This window comes from Ornithodoros turicata, unplaced genomic scaffold (genome assembly GCF_037126465.1).
Source record: "Ornithodoros turicata isolate Travis unplaced genomic scaffold, ASM3712646v1 ctg00000915.1, whole genome shotgun sequence".
NCBI lineage: Eukaryota > Metazoa > Arthropoda > Arachnida > Ixodida > Argasidae > Ornithodoros > Ornithodoros turicata.
The window spans coordinates 187,764-207,547 of record NW_026999417.1 but is presented as its reverse complement, the minus strand read 5'-3'; the positions used below and the strand labels follow the sequence as shown (position 1 = coordinate 207,547).

Sequence of the window (19,784 nt, the reverse complement as noted above, 5' to 3'; positions counted from 1 at the left end):
GATAGACACGTGGTGAGCGCCGCCACGCACGTCACTATGTGACGTGCAACTCGAGTGAGTGGTGCAACTCGAATCTAACTGTGTGATGTACAGAGATACCCCAGCGCTTCCCGACAGCGTGCAGCCTAGCTAACCGTTTTCACCGCACAGTTGGTTCTATGGCTAACAGGTGTCGACACAATAGCGCCATCAATGCTTCCTTTCTGCTACTTTGACTTTTATGAGCAGCGAGTGTGTCCTGTGCCTTTTCCTAGTGTGGTACCAATACCACATATTGGTACTGTGTACTGTGCTGTCGCACCAGGAAGGTCTTCAGCGATGCCATCGGGACGTTGCAATTCGTGGGGACGGGCGTGTACGTGTGTGTACGTGCGGTAGTTGCATTGCCATGTCGACCGACGGGGAATGTCTGCTGCTGTTCCATCGTTGACGTACTACAAAAACGCTCGGCGGCAACTGATAATCGGATATTATTCTTGTTATCGCAGTCTTATTTTGCCGCACTGCATATATGCTTTGTTTTTCAGAAACAATTATATAAATCATGTAATGAAGAGCAGTCAACAAAAAACCATGAGGTAAAAAAGCATAAGTCAAAGCACAAGGTGTGCCCAGGACTGTGTTTAAGGCCAGCAGAGGTTGGCTCCAGTGATTCATGAAGCGCTTCAGATTCGCTTTGCGACGACGCACATCGGTTTGTCACAAACTGACGTCAGACTTCGAGGAGAAGTTAGTCCATGCAGTTTCAAAGGTTCGTCATCAAGAAGAGGAAAGAAAATGGATATTTTCTTGGACACGTCGGCAATGCAGATCAAACTTTCGTTTATTTCGACATTTCGTCGATTGCGTGCACCATCAATGAAAAGGGCCACAGGGAGGTCAAGCTGCGGACAGCTGGTTACGGAGAACGGCCTTCGACAGTGATGTTGTGCTGCACAGCTGACGGACGCAAATTACCGACCGCCGTATATCATTTTCAAGCGGAATACTCCCCCTGCCAGCGAAGTTCTCCCAAGAAACGTCATCGTGCTCAAGAAAATGGATTGATGACCAGTGCCATGGTAGAAGATTGGGTGAAGCTTGTGTGGCAGCGTCGTCCGGGTGACCCTCCTGTGCAGAGACTCGCCTCTCATCTTGGACTCCTGTCGTACTGAGCCTAGTTGTTCCAGAATTGGTCGGTTACACTCAGCCTGCACTTGAATCCATTCTCTTTCTTTTTTTCGTGAAAAGATTTTCGGTGGGATCGGCTCAGATTCGAGGGCGGTCTAGAATTGAGTGAATACGGTACTTTGCATTGTGTAAAAATGTGTCTTGCAAAAGCCTGGTTGAGTCAAGACATACCTACCAATGCAGTTGTTTGAATAAGCACAAGTTGGTAGTTCGCTAACATTACAGCGTTTACGTAGGACACTCTTTAGAGATCGTTCTGGATTTCGTAGTACGTATGTAATGTGAACGGATCAGCACAGCTAGAACTCAAAGTTTGGCGATACGAATAATTACGTCAAGTAAGCGCGTGGCTGATGCAATAATATTTGTTGTGTGTTTATCCATCCTCACAGTGGAGTCCCACAACACACCAATATCACGTATATGACACATACTCTTCCAATGCTATCATGGTATGTGTGTGCCACATAGGCATTCTTTCAGGTTAGCATGGTCAATTTTGTTTCGTTTGTACCCAGCTGCAATCCGTATGCAATATTTACTTGTTTTTGAACGCGCTGGCGTAGAGAATAGACCCCTAATTTGAGCGCCGAAATTTTGATATTTTGTTCAACATGCATATGGAATACTCCCAGACTTTAAAGGAGCATTGGTATCTGACATCGCCAAAAACTGCTGCCAGCTTGTAAAGCAGTATGTAAAAAGCATTCCTACGAAATATTTTTGTCCAAAGTTGTTTGACCGCGGCGCAATAGACCTGTCCCTGTTTGTAAACAAATGACGTCATAGGATTTGACAGCGCCATTAGTTTTGTAGAGTTGAACTATGCTCGAAGCTAGCTGCGAAGAAGGTCGTGCTCGTAACCCACGGTTTTGAGGAGATTACTATGCTCCCTGAATGGGACGCGACCTTCGGTTCTACTTGTCTTTCAATAGGAAGCAGCGAAGAAGCGAACATTCGTGGAACCCATCCCTTCCCTTTCGATCTGTTTCGGTTTCAGTCTGTTTACCAACGTAATGATAACGTTTCTCCGGTAGAGGTTTATACTTATATAGGTTTGGTACTGTGGCGCTACCTGTTAGCCACTGAACCAACTGTGCGGTGAAAACTGTCAGAGAAGCCGCACACTGTCGGGAAGCACTGGGGTATCGATGTACAACACACAGTTAATTTCGGGCAGCACCACTCGTTCTTCCCGTGGTGTCAGCGGTTCAAAAAAATCGAGGTCGTGTCGTTGACAGCCTTCAAATCCTCCGTTTCGGACATCACGCAGCCGGAGAACGCCTGGCGTCTCCGAAGCGATAGCAGACGCTCTGACCTGCGCGGTGTTGCTCACCTCGATCATGCTACCCCAAATCCAATGAGGAGCGTCCCTACCGCGTGGCGGCGCTCATTACGTGGCTATCGTGAAGGCGAAGGAGGGTGTTTCGCGCAGTGGGGATTCGGTGGTAGATTGCAGGCGTCCCAATTTCGCTACGGTTGCACAAACTGTGGGAAAACTGTTTTCGGCCGCCTAATATTCCATACCGACCAAAAACAGAAACAAAGTTATGTGCCTCTAGACTGCTCCTTTAATGGCACGGCCGGCACGTGTTATGCAATATGAGGCAACCTAGCCAGCGCCTGCGCGACAGGAATTAAGTACAGAATGAAGAGGCGTAGAAGAGAACCATATGATGCACAGGTGCGCCACTGCAGAAAACAGAAAGAGAGCCTTGTGTCTGCAAAGAAGATCCACCTTGTGTTCCGGGGTCCGAAGCGTGGTATGTTTCCGTGCATCTAAAGCGCCATTCTGACCTACGTGTATGAACTAAAACAGATGGGCTGGCAGTGTCGTGCAAAATATTACAGACACATGCACAACAAACGCGAATAACCAGTGAGAATTGCCACCAGTGACTTCAAGCCAAGTAATGGTGGACAGTCCACTTTACCCGTCGTGTTTACCTAACAATGTCAGACCATCTTGTGTCAGAATGACAGTATTTTTATCACAACATCACCACTCTTGAACACTGGGACAATGACAGCATGTTTCATATGTCAGGAAATGTACAGGTGTTAACCAATAACTCAAATACAGTTTTAAAAAGTGGGAACATTTCGTTCGCGTGGCGACATACGTGACGAAATCAGCCTAGACGGTTTCCTTGACGGGGACAAACATGTCGTGGCAACTGAGAGCCTTACGGAACACGCAGTACCATAGACGTACCTAGATGGTTGCCGGGATCGCAACACAGTATGCAGAAATTTGCGGAGGATTTGGTGCCGTACAAACAATGTGTGGCACAGCATCTCCTACGGACGACGTGAACGCGAATAGCCGGCTATTTCACGCAGGAATAAAATGTCGTACGTGCACTTTGGCATTGTATTTGTAGTTGTCATTTTTAACGAAAAACGTTTCGGCATCGTTGCGCGAGCTATCGACACTGATGTACAGCGCGCGCCCTCGCGGAGGTCGCGATTCGTGACCTCCAATTCAATACAACGAAGTGTTCAATAGAACGACAGAAATTGCAGCCCCCGTGAGTTTCGTGATATCAAGGTTCGACAACATAATTCAAACAGGGTGCAAATGTATCACTACATCCTATAAGTATGAAACTTAAACAATCATGTCCTGCTGCTTATAGAATGTCTAACCACGTTCCATTTGCTACAGTGTGTGATGTGGGAGACACATCTGCACATTCTTGGAAATTGATATCATTAGGGCCTACAACCCTTGTCAGTGTGTCCTCACCATAGGGCCTTCCCTGAAGTGCATCTGCAAGAATGCGGTCATCTACTTCTGTAGTCCAGTCCAGCAGCCAACCTGGGGCAAGACGACTGTAACCAGCCCTGGCTGCTTCTATCACTGCTTCGCTGCTGCTGCAAAAAAAAAAAAAAGGAAATATATTTGAGCAACGAGGTGAGCTGGGCTTGTTGACACAAGATCATAACTTTAAAGCGCTGTTCCTGTTGTCTGATAAAGAACTATCATATCTAAGAGTGCCGAGAGATGGCAGGGCAGGGCCCACGGAGGGGTGACTCCAGTTAGCATTTAAGCAGTTCGTGTACTTCTCAATAAACCTTGTTGGAAGTAGCGCCTATGTGTTGTGTGTCAGTTGTGTGCTCTGTCTTGTCCCTGTAGTGCTTTAAAGTTAGAAGGTCTATGTCTGTCAACCTTTATATTTTGCCTTTCCTGGCAATGGGATACAACACTCTTTGGGTAGGTAGTTTCACAAGTAGCTTCAACAGCATCTTCAATTAGCTAAATAGGAAAACCGACATACCTAGTCGCTGTACGTCGTCAATAACATGGGCCCTTTATTGTGTCCATGCCATAATATAAAAATACCATATTACCACACATTTCCTGACATGCCGGGAGCTATGTTACAGTTACTAGTTACAGTTACTTTACAGATAAACCGAGGTCAACCAGCATGCCAGAAAAACCCGCATACCCCGGCATGCTGGACAGTACTAAAAACAACAGTACAGTGTTCTCAGAGACAACGGTTCCTAGGCATTATCCATGCTCCAACGACAACCCCAGAAGGGTCAGTGGAAGAAAGTCCTATTCCTGTCCACGTCATCAAAAAGTTGCAACTGAACCAGCTTGTAACTCGTTTCGGGAGTTTGGTAGGTGGGGACTTTGCAGCATCCCACAACTTGGCAGTATGGAAGCAGGAACAAGTGCTGTTTGCAGGCACATGCGAAGCTACACCTTAGCCTTTAAATTGGAAGTGCTTGAAAGGCTTTTGGAACTTTGTGGAAACAGCAGAGCCACAGCACGTTTCTACTAGATTCCTCACCTGTACGTCCAGGGCTGAATGAAGCAGCAAGAGAAGCTCAACGCTTGCAAGACTGGGAAGGAAATTCCCACCTGAAAGAGGAGAAATGTGCCTTCCACGCAGAAGGAGACTACAGAGAAAGTATCAAAGTACCCTGCCTCGGAGGAAAAGCTTACCGCCTGGATATCTGAGGAGCGCACAAGGTATGCCTGTGTCAGCATCACGCATCAAGTCCTGGGCCGAGCAACTTTTGACAGAGAGCTCTAGTGTAACATATTTCAAAGCCAGCAACGAGTCGCTGGGATGTCTTGTACATAGATACAACATAGTGAACAGGAAAGTCACCAGTGTGAGGCAAAAGATGCCTGAAAATGCTGATACGCTGTGCCAGTCCTTTTTCAGCTACCACGATTTGCTACAAGACATATGATTTGAAAGGTGTCAAGCATGTCATATGCAGAACCACCAGGAAAGGGGTGTTAAGGTATACTGTTGTCCTGTCTGTCTTGGCTGACGGCACGAAGTTGAAAGCTATCATAATATTCAAGGGATTAAAAATGTGCCAAAAATTCGACTTCCCCAAAGATGTCGTTGTTCCTGTGGCAACGAAACACAGTATGACGGCGGAACTCATGAACTGTTACAAACGGAAAGTGCCAAATGCTTTTTTCAGACCTTGTTATGGACGGTGCTCAGTCGCAGTTGAAAACTGTGATGAAACCAAGGTTCAAGCAGCACTACAATATATGTCGTTGCCCATTATTCCTGGCAAACTGTCTCCTCTGCTTTAGCCCGCTCATCTTATGTGGAACAGAATTTTCAAGACGGCAATGAAAGAATTGCAGACAAAGTGGTTGCGTGACGGCGAAACTGAGTTCACAAGGTCCGGAAAGCGTCGCTGCGCTTCGTACTTTACAGTCGAACTTTGTGTAAAAGAAGCATGCAGCCAGATTTCCAAAGACATGATCAGACAGTTCTTTATAGGATGCACGAAGAATGCTGTCTCAGGACGAGAGCAACCGATATTTCTAAGAGAGACTGCTCTTCTTCTGCGCCACTGTAAGGCTGGAATTCCTATGGGCAACGTGTAAGACTACGCAGAATTTGTTCAAATGACACATATTATGCTGAGAAGCTTGACGAACTCTGCAGCATGCTTACCCAAAGAGACTACCCAGGCTCCCTTCTAACCAAATTCCGGCGCAACGCACTCACACTCGAACATCGAAAAGATCCTGACACAAGCCAAATAAGCTTCATCACAAGATATTCGGACGCACTTGGAAACATTCAAAGCCATTCTACGGAAACACGAGCCCCTCCTCCAAAGCAATGACCGACTATATGACAGAATATATTCAGCCATTCAATACAGGTGACATAGCGAAGCGCAAAAAAACCTAGCAGACTCCTTGGTCCACGCCGAAATCAGCAAAATGAACACCCAGTACAATGGAACACGCCCCTGCAACCTCCCGCGCTACAAAACATGCAAGCACGTTCAACACACTAACTCCATCAAAAGTACTACGAGCAATTACACCCACTCCGTTAACCACGCATTCACATGCACAAGCTCTGTCATATACTGCATCGAATGCAGCCACTGTCTTATGCAATACATTGGTGAAACCGGCCAATAAATGAACAACCGCCTTACCCGACACAGAACCGACACCTCCATCAAACTTCCCAAACCAGTTGCCGAACACATTAACGTTCCTAGTCACAATTTTGACAACGTTAGACTATACGTTGGTTTCGGCGCAATATCATCGGGCGCGGCCATGACGCACCCACACCGCTGTAATGGCGACCGGGTGACGTCAGGCAAAATAGCTCCTCTCGAGGGAACTGCGGTATTGGTTGCGGCTCATGTCAGTGGGCGCGGCTATGACGCCCCCACACTGCCGTAATGGTTGCAGCGCATATAACTGGGCGCGGTCATGACGCCTCACCAGTGCTGTAATGGCAACCAGGTGACGTCAAGCAAAATGGCTGCTCTCCAGGAAACTGCCGTATATATTCTAGAAACCGGGTTCAGATCCACACGTGACAGACGTCATAGGGAGCCTTATCTCACATACTAGTGCAACGCCATTCACCCGTTCGGTATCAACAAATCACAAGGCAGCCTAGAAACACTTCACAAATAAAATACGCAGAGACTTTTTTCTTCTTCTATCCCCTTTTTACTTTCTTTGTTGCAATGCACAACTTTGTATTACGAATATATATCTTACAACAAAAAAAAAACCCTTTGCTCGCTCTGGAATTTTCCCCACGTAACCACTAACCTCCTTATCTTTCGGAATGCTCGCGTTGTCCCGTTTCGTCCCCTTGTTCGTGAGCCTCCCATTTCTGTACCAAGTCTGGAGCCAAGATCACTTCATTCACGTAATCCCCTCCACACTCTAACAATGCGGCCATTCACTTGGGCCGTAAAAGCCTGTACGGACTCTTCCTTCCCTCCGCGCTGTTGACCCACAATTCGCATGAACCTTTAACCAGTCTTGAGGAAAGTTACTCTGAAAAGTAACTAGTTACAGTTTCAATTCCCTGAGCAAAAAAGTTGTCAAGTTATTGCTACAGTTACATCGCGAAAATAATAACTAGTTAAGTTACAGTTACAAATTACAGTTACTTTCAGAAAATTTAGTACTGAAGATGACGTATCAACTTTCATCGCAGAATTATTTTTATTACACATATTATCTGTACATATTGCACTTAAGGAGCAGCTGCTGCTCGAAGTTCGCATAACTGAGTTTTGTTGTCTTAATTGCGAAAATATCCCGGCCCACCTCCCAGGTGAAAAAATTCCCTAAGTGGATCCGCTTGCAAGTCGGTTATGGAACCAGGAATTGATTGCTAGCTTGGAATGTATTTCCAGCTAGGAATGAATTCCAGCTAGGAATTGCTTTCCAGCTGGAAACACGTTTCCATTTTCAAATGGATCCACTTGCAAGGCGGTTATGGAACCAGGAATCGATTCCGAGGTTCCTTCGGAACCCACTTGCAAGTAGTTTATTGAAGCCGAGCCAGGTTTCAGCATCGGTTTCTATTCTGAACTGCTGTTGCGGCTCTGCAGGAGAGCCAGCCTGTGCTGCTAGCCTGGAATATGTACAGAAGCCAGGAAGGAAGATGTGATATTTCCTCCTCTTTCTTTCCACAATGCTGCTGCCAGTATGTGGCCTGTTCATTAGCCTTCTTTACTTCAGCAGCTGACACAATACATTCAGAGTCCGAAACGTCTGACTCGGAGAAGTCTTCGCTGTCGTGGTGTCTTTTTCTTCCCACCTAGATGCAACATGAACAAACATAAATATACCGCGAGCATATAAAATATGGACGACTTTACATCAGTTCTTGGTGCCCCATGGGCTTCGGCGGCGTTCTTTTTTGCATTCTGTAGACTGCCCTGAACAGATTTTTTGGCATCTCAAAAAAATACATGTCACGAATTGGTACTAATAGACATCAATGCTACTTCACCTGAAGATGACTTAGACTCACCAACTGTCAGCAATCCTGTCCATCCCAAAGCTGCAACACAAGACAGAAACAATGATTGAATAGGACTGCTGCTTTTTCACTTGTCGTCCGTGTCCTCTGTTACTCCTTCGGGATGAATAGTCAACTCCAAGTTCCCCACATTCTTACTTTAGTATCTACAATCCTATTTTGTGCACTTCACAACATTATACCCGCCTGATAGCCAGTAAAAAGTGCTTCTGTCCATACCCAATTGTGAGTGAACTGGGAATTCTGTGGGAACTGTGTAGCAGCTTTGCTGATTTTTGCCAGGCCCCCAGTATTCATGTATTTCTGCATGAGTAAATAAAGACAACAACAACAATAATAATAATTCAGTTTCATTGAAAAAAACCCGTGGAAAAACATGTTGCAAAAGTACACCTAATGCCATGCATAAAATTGTAAATGTTTTGCTGCAACACTCACGCAGCGTTTCTCACTTCAGTCGCGCTGGCCTTTATTCCGCACGATTCATAGTATCTTGCAAGCGTCGTCCATTTTTATGACGAACTGCCAGCTAAAAGACAAGACACATAACAAAGTCAGTTACAAGCATGCGCAGGGGCTCTTGGAGTTCCCCCACTAGCTAGCGTGCACTTACGCTATTTTAAATAACAGTATATATATAACAGTGAGTTGATCTACACATTCAGATAAACGTGCATAAATATCAAATCAAACTACTCACCATCGTAATTGCAGTCACATGCGTCGCTCGTAGTTTTTCGTGATTTAGGTGGTGCAGAATTTGTAGAGACAAAGAAACTATGCAAAATGCAGCACTTGACTGTAGAGATTCAAAGACATTCACGTTTTTTGCCCGTCTTGAAGAGTTGAAAGACGGGAACTGCTACCACCCACCTACCGCTCGCGACATTTCAAAACACGTACTGATGCAGATGGCGCTCAGTCTGCTCCACTTGTCGACAACGAGGCCGTTAAAGTTTCGGTTTCAAACTAAAGTGAAAATTACGCAAAAGTTCGATTTCGGTACTCTGCGAGAATGTTTCTGGTATATTTACCGACAAAAAGTGACTCGGGCGAATTGCGGTAGGGCCATAAACAATTGATATATTATAGAATGTAAATGGAGATTATCATTTATGTTGCGAAAACGCCCGATGGACCCGGTGCACGTATCTGCTGTATGCACCTGAAAGGAATGCAGAGCGTTTTCAATTCACCCCGATGAAGGTTTGCAAATATTTCTAGGGCAGGTGTCAACATTACAGTGGACCAGCAGGGATAAGTTCACTTGCCAGCGAAGTGGAATACAACATCCACTTCGCACTCTAGAACTAGATGGTAGGCACACCCAGTTAAACTGGAGCCTGAATGATACCAGTTGGAAACCACTTGGCAGTCAAGTGGAACCAGATGGAAGCACATCCAGTTCAACTGGAGCCTGAATGATACCAGTTGGAAACCATTTGGCAGTCAAGTGGAACCAGATGGCAGGCAGATCCAGTTCAACTGGAGACTGGGTAAAGCCAGTTGGAAACCACTTGGCAATCAAGTGGAACCACTTCACTCTAAACCGGAAACAATTTGTTCCACTTTAAACCACTTTGGCATGCAAATGGATCCACTTCAGATTTTCTTTTAATAAATGTCTATCCCCCCCTCCGCTCAACTTGGGGCTCAATGCCGGTATTATATTTAACGAATATTCTTCTTATAATTGGGAAATCATTCAGGGCAGCTAGGGTGCTGCGGCTGCCTTCTTTCTACCTCTCGAATACCTCGGCCCCTGTACAGTTCTTGTTTGTCCCGTCCTGATTTTCGTTGTTTCTTTCGCGTGTAGAAACTCAAGGCGGTCATATGACACATGTTTCTTTTCAGTTGCAGCCTAAGTTGTGCCACGTTTATATTCTTCAAAGATGGCAGTCCTTATTGTTTTAAGAGTAAAGAACTACAGCATAACCGCAGAGGCGGTCAAAAGGTCGCTAAAAAGAGAAAAAGGGAAAGAGAAGACAAATGGAGTGTGATGCGAGGTGGCTCCGAAATTGAAAATCTGCGATTTCGAAAAGCAGTAACTAGTTACTGTAACTTGTTACCCAGAAAAGTACCTATAGTTACAGTTAAAAGTTACATTTCCCGTTCCAGTAACTAGTTACAGTCAATATTTAAATTTTTTTGTAACTAAGTTACTACCCAACTGCCTTTAACACGTCATACCTAACCCTTTAAATACCATGATAATGATGAGGATGGTGCAGAGGAGAAGAAAGTCTCTGTTCGAAATATCTGCGGCTCATGCCCTGAGGCAACTCCCTTCGTACTTCCCTACCGGTTCGCTGGATTTCAACCCATCAACTTTATAAGATACAGATTTGTTAGTGATGTGGAAACTAACATGTTGCTCCTGCACCTGCGTGGCACTTTAACATCAGGCTCCGCATATTAGAATGCTTGTTGCCAAATCACTGCACCATCATTCGTTCAAGGTACGTGTGCCGGTCAGTTCTAAAAGCATGGCAGGTAATAACACCAATGTATGATTGTTCCACTTCTACATACCAAACCTTAACATATCTTACTTTGTTCCATCTTGTATCTGGATCTCGTGGCACAGATGAGCTTCTTCCAGCTTTGCAAGACGCTGATACACGGGCTTGGGAACCTCGTCATCCCCAAGAGCTTTGGATAGCAAAGAACGAAGATGTGCACTGCGACACCAAAGAAGCAGGCGGTTCATCTCGTCCCGTGGAGGCAGACCCTGAAAAAGTTATGCTGAAGTAACATTATCTGTGAAGCAAAATGAAGGTGCAAACACACTTACACTCACAGCCCTGTGTTTTAGGTAGATATGTGCGAATATTCGAAATGTCGAATATTCGATCTTTTTCTTTTTTTTCTTTCGAATATCATTGCAGCTTTTTTGAACGCTGTTGCGTGCTGCATGCTAGAAGTTGTACGTTGTGGTAACAGAGACGAACATGTATAGCAGAACAGCTACAAAGCGACGTGTGCAGATTTCGAGGTACGCTCGTCTGCGAATCTGTCGCAGTCGCTACACGTTCGGTAACCGAAACCGAAGCTAGTACGCGGTTGTGTGCAGCCGCCATTTTAAGATCAGCCTAAGCCAAACGTGAAAACGCGGTACGCATGCATCATCACAGTCGCGGCTTTAGTGGATTGCCAACCAACTGTCAACATTCGTGTTAGGCCTCCAGCTCGGTGAAATTCCGGCTACATATTTAAATGTTGTTGGCGCTGAGCTGAACCCCGCTGTTTACAGTGCCACTGCATGCACAGCCAAAGCCCACGTCTCGAACGTGTGTTTTTCCGGTTTCGATTCGTGGAAGTCAACTATATTTAATAGAAATATCGTTGCCTGCAATCCCGACTAATCGAGGAGTCAGACGTGACGATATTTCGACATAGATTCTCCAACTCCGGCGCTGTGCAACCCTATGTTAAAAGTGCCAACAAGGACAAGAATTGCAGTCATTTGAAACTGCACTAACTCTTGTTACAGATGATAGGAAGACGCGCCTGAAGTCCGACCCGCATGCAGCGATTTTTCTAGCGACCCGCGGGTTTTTTTAGGCGCACACACAGGTATCCGCTGTGAAATGAAAGAAGGGCTGAACACCAACATGAGCGCAAACAATCACGCGTGACGAGCACAGCCATATAGACCTTGTTGCGTTACTCTCAAACCACCAGTCCCCGTGCGCTCCTTAGCCTCGTTCCCAGCGACGACTCGACAGTCGTGGACTGCCAGAATCGCCCTTCCCATTGAGATGAAACTAGTGGCCGCCGTCTTTAACTGACGAGAAAATAACGTTTCATATAACCAGCCATCCGGTAAACATCTGAGCAGCGCATCAATGAGATATATACGAGGGGTGTTCAAGTCAAACCGGGACTTTTCATTTTTCGCAAAAGTAAAATGAACTTACAGGCGAGAAATTAGTTTTATTTTTCAACCCAATCGCAGGCTGCACTAATGTCCTTGTCCCAGCGTAGAAATCCTTACCGGCGCGTAACAGCCATGATCGGACCGCATTCTTGACGTCGTCGCCGCAGCCGAAGTGGCGACCCGCAAGGAACGCCTTCAGTGGCCTGAAGAGATGGGAGTCGCTGGGGGCCAGGTCTGGAATGTAAGAGGGATGTGGTAGCAACTCCCAGCCAAGTTCCTTGAAGGTGCGTGTCGTGAGATGCGCGCTATGCAGGCGTGCATTGTCCTGTAGGTGGAGGACTCCTTTAGGACTTGGAGGACTTGGAGGACTCCCGGCTTTCCGAAACTGGAGGTGTTCATGAATGATAGTGTTCAACGTTCCCACACAAAGGTCCGACTTTCGAGCCAGTTCGAGACATGTTATCCGTCGGTCCTTGAGGATCAGGCGCTCCACAAGTTGGATGTTCTCAGAACCTCTGACACTGGTCTCTGAGCCGTCCCGGCCGGGATCGTCCTGCACTGATGATCGTCCTGCCCGTCTCGGAACCGTTTCCACCACTCAAATGCTTTGCTGCGGCTAAGTGTATCGTGGCCATACTGAGCCTGAAGTCTTCTGTGAATTTCAGATGACATTACACCTTCATTCACGAGAAACTTCATAACAATTCGCTATTCGATGTGCGCGCTCACCTCGTTGTCGGCCATCTTGTCCAACACATGTCTTCTGTTTTGCACAAACTTTGTACCACCACGTGGTGAACGCGGAGGCCTGTCCCTTGTGAAAATGACAAAAAAGAAGTAGCGCGAGCCATTTGTACACTCAGGAGACAGAAAGTCCCGGTTTGACTTGAACGCCCCTCGTACTTTAGCAACGATGACGTGACCTTTTCAAACAGAAAAAACAAGAAAAGCCAAAAATGTGCTGTCTTCTTAGCTACTTTAAGACAATATCCGAATTTACGAACCAAAGTATGCTAAAAATATGCACTTTTTAAAATATGTTTTACGAAAATTACTTTTTCAGAACAGAGCAATCCGGCTATATAGAGGGTGTCCCAGAAAACGTGTCATTGAATTATAATAAAAAAACTACACCACCTAGAGTCATGCGGTCAATGGCATTTGTTCTTACTGGGTTTTTGCCACCTCCTCATGTGAATGTCGTGTAACGTAAGCTTAATTAATTATGTCAATTTCTGCGAGCTTAAGTCGGAAATTCGCCTAGTAAAGGTCACTTTTTACCCCACCAATGTGAAGAGCGTGTCTAATTTAGTCAAATTAATGATAATCGGCAGGGATATTCAGGAGCTATCCCATCGGAACACATAGCCGAACATCATGCTCTACGGAGGTCGCACAGAATAGCGCACAATGAATTTTTCAGCGCAATCTTTGTCAGTCCGACGAAAGGAGGTTGGTAACCCAGCCCTCCCCGACATCGCAGAAAGAGATAAAACAGGCACGGTTTATCACGTCCGACTTTCGCTTGGATAATGCTTTCTCTCTCCCGATTTTAGGAACTGTTACTTTTTCTACTATCACTCTGTGGGCTGGCTTCGGAACCTCCTTTCGTCGCACTGAGAGCGATTGCGGTCAAAAAGTCATCGCGCGCTATGGTCCGGTGCTCCGAAAAGCATGATATTCAGCTATTTTTTTCCGATGGGATAGCTCGTGAATATCACTGTGAACTATCATGAATTTGAGTGAATTCGGGACGCTCTTCATATTAGTGGGGTATTTAAATATAAATACAAAATACTTTGTTGAAATGGGTATTTAAATACTCTTCATAAATACTTTTCAATATGAGTATTTAAATACAAAATATAAATACAGTATTTAAATACCGCAACTACTTCCATAAATACTGTGAGGAAAATGCCATCTGGAACTACAGAAATAACGATGATCGTAAAAACAAATCAGCAACGAACAATAGCATTTTTTTTGTTAGATTACCATGGCAATTTTAATATTAGAAGTTTCTCGAAGACTGCATCTTTTAGGCATCTTCTGTTCAGTCGTACAATCGGATTCGCAAAGGAGAACAGCGTCTCCACAGGTGCCGATGAACAAATGCTTGTATTAAATTTGACGAAGATGCTTTGTACAACAGGGTAATTGGGTAGTCGCGACCGTTGTCCGCAAAGTGAGAAACTTGCCAACGAAAATGGTTTGTCGCATGTGCATGCTAGCGCAAACACGGCATGACTGCGCCCCAAACTCAGTCTTCTTCCCGAAAGGTCAAATGCAACACAACTTTAAGATACGAGTCAGTATATACTGTATTTAGGAGTATTTATAAAGTATTTACAAGAATAAATACCCAAAAATTGGTATTTAAATATAATTATGAATACATTTTTGGAGTCTGTATTTAAATACAAAATATAAATACATGTATTTATATTTTAAATAGTATTTTAATTACAATGTATTTTAATACTGCCCATCCCTGATATTCACCTGACCTAACCTAACCTCAGTCACGTCGGCTTCGCAGTCTACGTCAGCCCTCTCGACACATGGAATACGTATCCACCTCACATGACCCGACCTAATCTCAGTCACGTCCGATGCGCAGTCTACGTCAGCCCACTCGACACATGGAGTACGTATTCACCTGACCTGACCTAATCTCAGACACGTCGGATGCGCAGTCTACGTCAGCCCCCTCGACACATAGAATACGTATTCACCTGACCTGACCTATTCTAATCTGTCACGTCGGATGCAGTCTACGTCAGCCCTCTCGACACATGGAAACGTATTCACCTGACCTGACCTATCTCAGACACGTCGGATGCGCAGTCTACGTCAGCCCTCTCGACACATAGAATACGTATTCACCTGACCTGACCTATTCTAATCTGTCATGTCGGATGCAGTCTACGTCAGCCCTCTCGACACATGGAATGCATATTCACCTGACCTGACCTAACCTCAGGCACGTCAGATGCCCAGTCTACGTCAGCCCTCTCGACACATGGAATGCATATTCACCTGACCTGACCTAATCTCAGTCATGTCGGATGCGTAGTCTACGTCAGCCCTCTCGACACATGGAATACATATTCACCTGACCTGACCTAATCTCAGTCACGTCGGATGCACAGTCTACGTCAGCCGTCCTGACACATGGGATACATATTCACCTGACCTAACCTAACATTAGTCACGTCAGCTTCGCAGTTTACGTCAGCCCTCTCGACACATGGAATACGTATTCACCTGACCTGACCTAACCTCAGTCACGTCAGATGCACAGTCTACGTCAGTCCTCTCGACACATAGAATATGTATTCACCTGAACTGACCTAACCTCAGTCACGTCGGATGCCCAGTCTATGTCAGCCCTCTCGACACATGGAATACGCATTCACCTGACCTGACCTAATCTCAGACATGTCGGATGTGCAGTCTACATCAGCCCTCTCGACACATAGAATACGTATTCACCTGACCTGACCTAATCTAATCTGTCACGTGGGATGCGCAGTCTACGTCAGCCCTCTCGACACATGGAATGCATATTCACCTGACCTGACCTAATCTCAGCCTGCCCGACACATGGGATACATATTCTCCTGACGTAACCTAACCTCAGTCACTTCGGATGCGCAGTCTACGTCAGCCCTCTCGACACATGGAATACGTATTCACCTCACATGACCTGACCTAATCTCAGTCACGTCAAATGCGCAGTCCACGTCAGCCCTCTCGACACATGGAATACGTATTCACTTACCTGACCTAATCTCAGACACGTCGGATGTGCAGTCTACATCAGCCCTCTCAACACATAGAATACGTATTCACCTGACCTGACCTAATCTAATCTGTCACGTGGGATGCGCAGTCTACGTCAGCCCTCTCGACACATGGAATGCATATTCACTTGACCTGACCTAATCTCAGTCACGTCGTATGCGTAGTCTACGTCAGCCCTCTCGACACATGGAATACGTATTCACCTGACCTAATCTCAGCCACGTCCGATGCGCAGTCTACGTCAGTCCTCTCGACACATAGAATATGTATTCACCTGACCTGACCTAATCTCAGTCACGTCGGATGCGCAGTCTACGTCAGCCTGCCCGACACATGGGATACATATTCACCTGACGTAACCTAACCTCAGTCACTTCGGATGCACAGTCTACGTCAGCCCTCTCGACACATGGAATACGTATTCACCTCACATGACCTGACCTAATCTCAGTCACGTCAAATGCGCAGTCCACGTCGGCCCTCTCGACACATGGAATACGTATTCACTTACCTGACCTAATCTCAGACATGTCGGATGTGCAGTCTACGTCAGCCCTCTCGACATATGGAATACGTATTCACCTGACCTGACGTAATCTAATCTGTCACGTGGGATGTGCAGTATACGTCAGCCCTCTCGACACATGGAATACATATTCACCTGACCTGACCTAATCTCAGTCACGTCGGATGTACAGTCTATGTCAGCCCACCCGACATATGGGGTACATATTCACCTGACCTAACCTCTGTCACGTCGGATGCACAGTCTACGTCAGTCCTCTCGACACAGAATATGTATTCACCTGACCTGACCTAACCTCAGTCACGTCGGATGCCCAGTCTACGTCAGCCCTCTCGACACATGGAATACGCATTCACCTGACCTGACCTAATCTCAGACATGTCGGATGTGCAGTCTAAATCAGCCCTCTCGACACATAGAATACGTATTCACCTGACCTGACCTAATCTAATCTGTCATGTGGGATGCGCAGTCTACGTCAGCCCTCTCGACACATGGAATGCATATTCACCTGACCTGACCTAGTCTCAGCCTGCCCGACACATGAGATACATATTCTCCTGACGTAACCTAACCTCAGTCACTTCGGATGTGCAGTCTACGTCAGCCCTCTCGAAACATGGAATACGTATTCACCTCACATGACCTGACCTAATCTCAGTCACGTCAAATGCCCAGTCCACGTCAGCCCTCTCGACACATGGAATACGTATTCACTTACCTGACCTAATCTCAGACACGTCGGATGTGCAGTCTACATCAGCCCTCTCGACACATAGAATACGTATTCACCTGACCTGACCTAATCTAATCTGTCACGTGGGATGCGCAGTCTACGTCAGCCCTCTCGACACATGGAATGCATATTCACTTGACCTGACCTAATCTCAGTCACGTCGTATGCGTAGTCTATGTCAGCCCTCTCGACACATGGAATACGTATTCACCTGACCTGACCTAATCTAATCTGTCACGTCCGATGCGCAGTCTACGTCAGTCCTCTCGACACATAGAATATGTATTCACCTGACCTGACCTAATCTCAGTCACGTCGGATGCGCAGTCTACGTCAGCCTGCCCGACACATGGGATACATATTCACCTGACATAACCTAACCTCAGTCACTTCGGATGCACAGTCTACGTCAGCCCTCTCGACACATGGAATACGTATTCACCTCACATGACCTGACCTAATCTCAGTCACGTCAAATGCGCAGTCCACGTCGGCCCTCTCGACACATGGAATACGTATTCACTTACCTGACCTAATCTCAGACATGTCGGATGTGCAGTCTACGTCAGCCCTCTCGACATATGGAATACGTATTCACCTGACCTGACGTAATCTAATCTGTCACGTGGGATGTGCAGTATACGTCAGCCCTCTCGACACATGGAATACGTATTCACCTGACCTGACCTAATCTCAGTCACGTCCGATGCGCAGTCTACGTCAGTCCTCTCGACACATAGAATATGTATTCACCTGACCTGACCTAATCTCAGTCACGTCGGATGCACAGTCTACGTCAGCCTGCCCGACACATGGAATACGTATTCACCTCACATGACCTGACCTAATGTCAGTCACGTCAAATGCGCAGTCCACGTCAGCCCTCTCGACACATGGAATACGTATTCACCTGACCTGACCTAATCTAATCTGTCACGTGGGATGCGCAGTATACGTCAGCCCTCTCGACACATGAAATGCATATTCACCTGACTTGACCTAATCTCAGACACGTCGGATGCGTAGTCTACGTCAGCCCTCTCGACACATGGAATACGTATTCACCTGACCTGACCTAATCTCAGTCACGTCGGATGCGCAGTCTACGTCAGTCCTCTCGACACATGGAATACGTATTCACCTGACCTGACCTAATCTAATCTCAGTCACGTCAGATGCGCAGTCTACGTCAGCCCTCTTGACACATGGAATGCATATTCACCTGACCTGACCTAATCTCAGTCATGTCGGGTGCGTAGTCTACGTCAGCCCTCTCGACACATGGAATACATATTCACCTGACCTGACCTAATCTCAGTCACGTCGGATGTACAGTCTATGTCAGCCCGCCCGACATATGGGGTACATATTCACCTGACCTAACCTAACCTCAGTCACGTCAGATGCACAGTCTACGTCGGCCGTCCTGACACATGGGATACATATTCACCTGACCTAACGTAACCTTAGTCACGTCAGCTTCGCAGTTTACGTCAGCCCTCTCGACACATGGAATACGTATTCACCTGACCTGACCTAACCTCGGTCACGTCGGTGCCCAGTCTACGTCAGCCCTCCCGACACATGGAATACATATTGACCTGACCCGACCTAATCTAATCTCAGTCACGTCAGATGCGCAATCTACGTCAGCCCTCTTGACACATGGAATGCATATTCACCTGACCTGACCTGATCTCAGTCATGTCGGATGCGTAGTCTACGTCATGCCTCTCGACACATGGAATACATATTCACCTGACCTGACCTAATCTCAGTCACGTCGGATGTACAGTCTATGTCAGCCCGCGCGACATATGGGGTACATATTCACCTGACCTAACCTAACCTCAGTCACGTCAGATGCACAGTCTACGTCGGCCGTCCTGACACATGGGATACATATTCACCTGACCTAACGTAACCTTAGTCACGTCAGCTTCGCAGTTTACGTCAGCCCTCTCGACACATGGAATACGTATTCACCTGACCTGACCAAACCTCGGTCACGTCGGATGCCCAGTCTACGTCAGCCCTCTCGACACATGGAATACGCATTCACCTGACCTGGTCTAATCTAATCTCAGTCACGTCAGATGCTCAGTCTACGTCAGCCCTCTCGACACATGGAATACGTATTCACCTGACCTAACCTGACCTAATCTCAGTCACATCGGATGCGCAGTCTATGTCAGTCCTCTCGATACATAGAATATGTATTAACCTGACCTGACCTAATCTCACTCATGTCGACCACTCACTATGTCGGATGCGCAATCTACGTCAGCCCTCTCGACACATGGAATGCATATTCACCTGACCTGACCTAATCTCAGTCACGTCGGATGCGTA

General features: G+C 46.4%; 1 protein-coding gene and 1 long non-coding RNA gene across 5 annotated transcripts in view; both read right to left on the bottom strand.

Moving 5' to 3' along the window:
* The window catches only part of LOC135375679 (spatacsin-like), a 504,414-nt gene that overhangs the window by 325,700 nt on the left and 158,930 nt on the right, over positions 1-19,784 (bottom strand). For 2 of the 3 annotated variants that reach the window (XM_064608337.1, XM_064608339.1), the window contains 2 exons: positions 11,033-11,211; positions 3,920-4,047 (listed from right to left, as the gene is read on the bottom strand). In XM_064608337.1, coding sequence (XP_064464407.1) covers positions 3,920-4,047; positions 11,033-11,211 — 307 coding nt within the window. The remainder of the gene's footprint in view (positions 1-3,919; positions 4,048-11,032; positions 11,212-19,784) is intronic. The other variant, XM_064608338.1, reaches the window with a different exon arrangement.
* On the bottom strand, positions 7,685-9,646 carry LOC135375669 (uncharacterized). 2 transcript variants are annotated; one of them, XR_010417330.1, is made up of 6 exons: positions 9,181-9,646; positions 8,919-9,009; positions 8,700-8,783; positions 8,472-8,501; positions 8,317-8,371; positions 7,685-8,255 (listed from the first exon to the last, which is right to left on the bottom strand). It is a non-coding gene; the product is annotated as an uncharacterized LOC135375669 (long non-coding RNA). The 2 variants fall into 2 exon arrangements; XR_010417329.1 differs by having other exon boundaries at positions 8,317-8,501.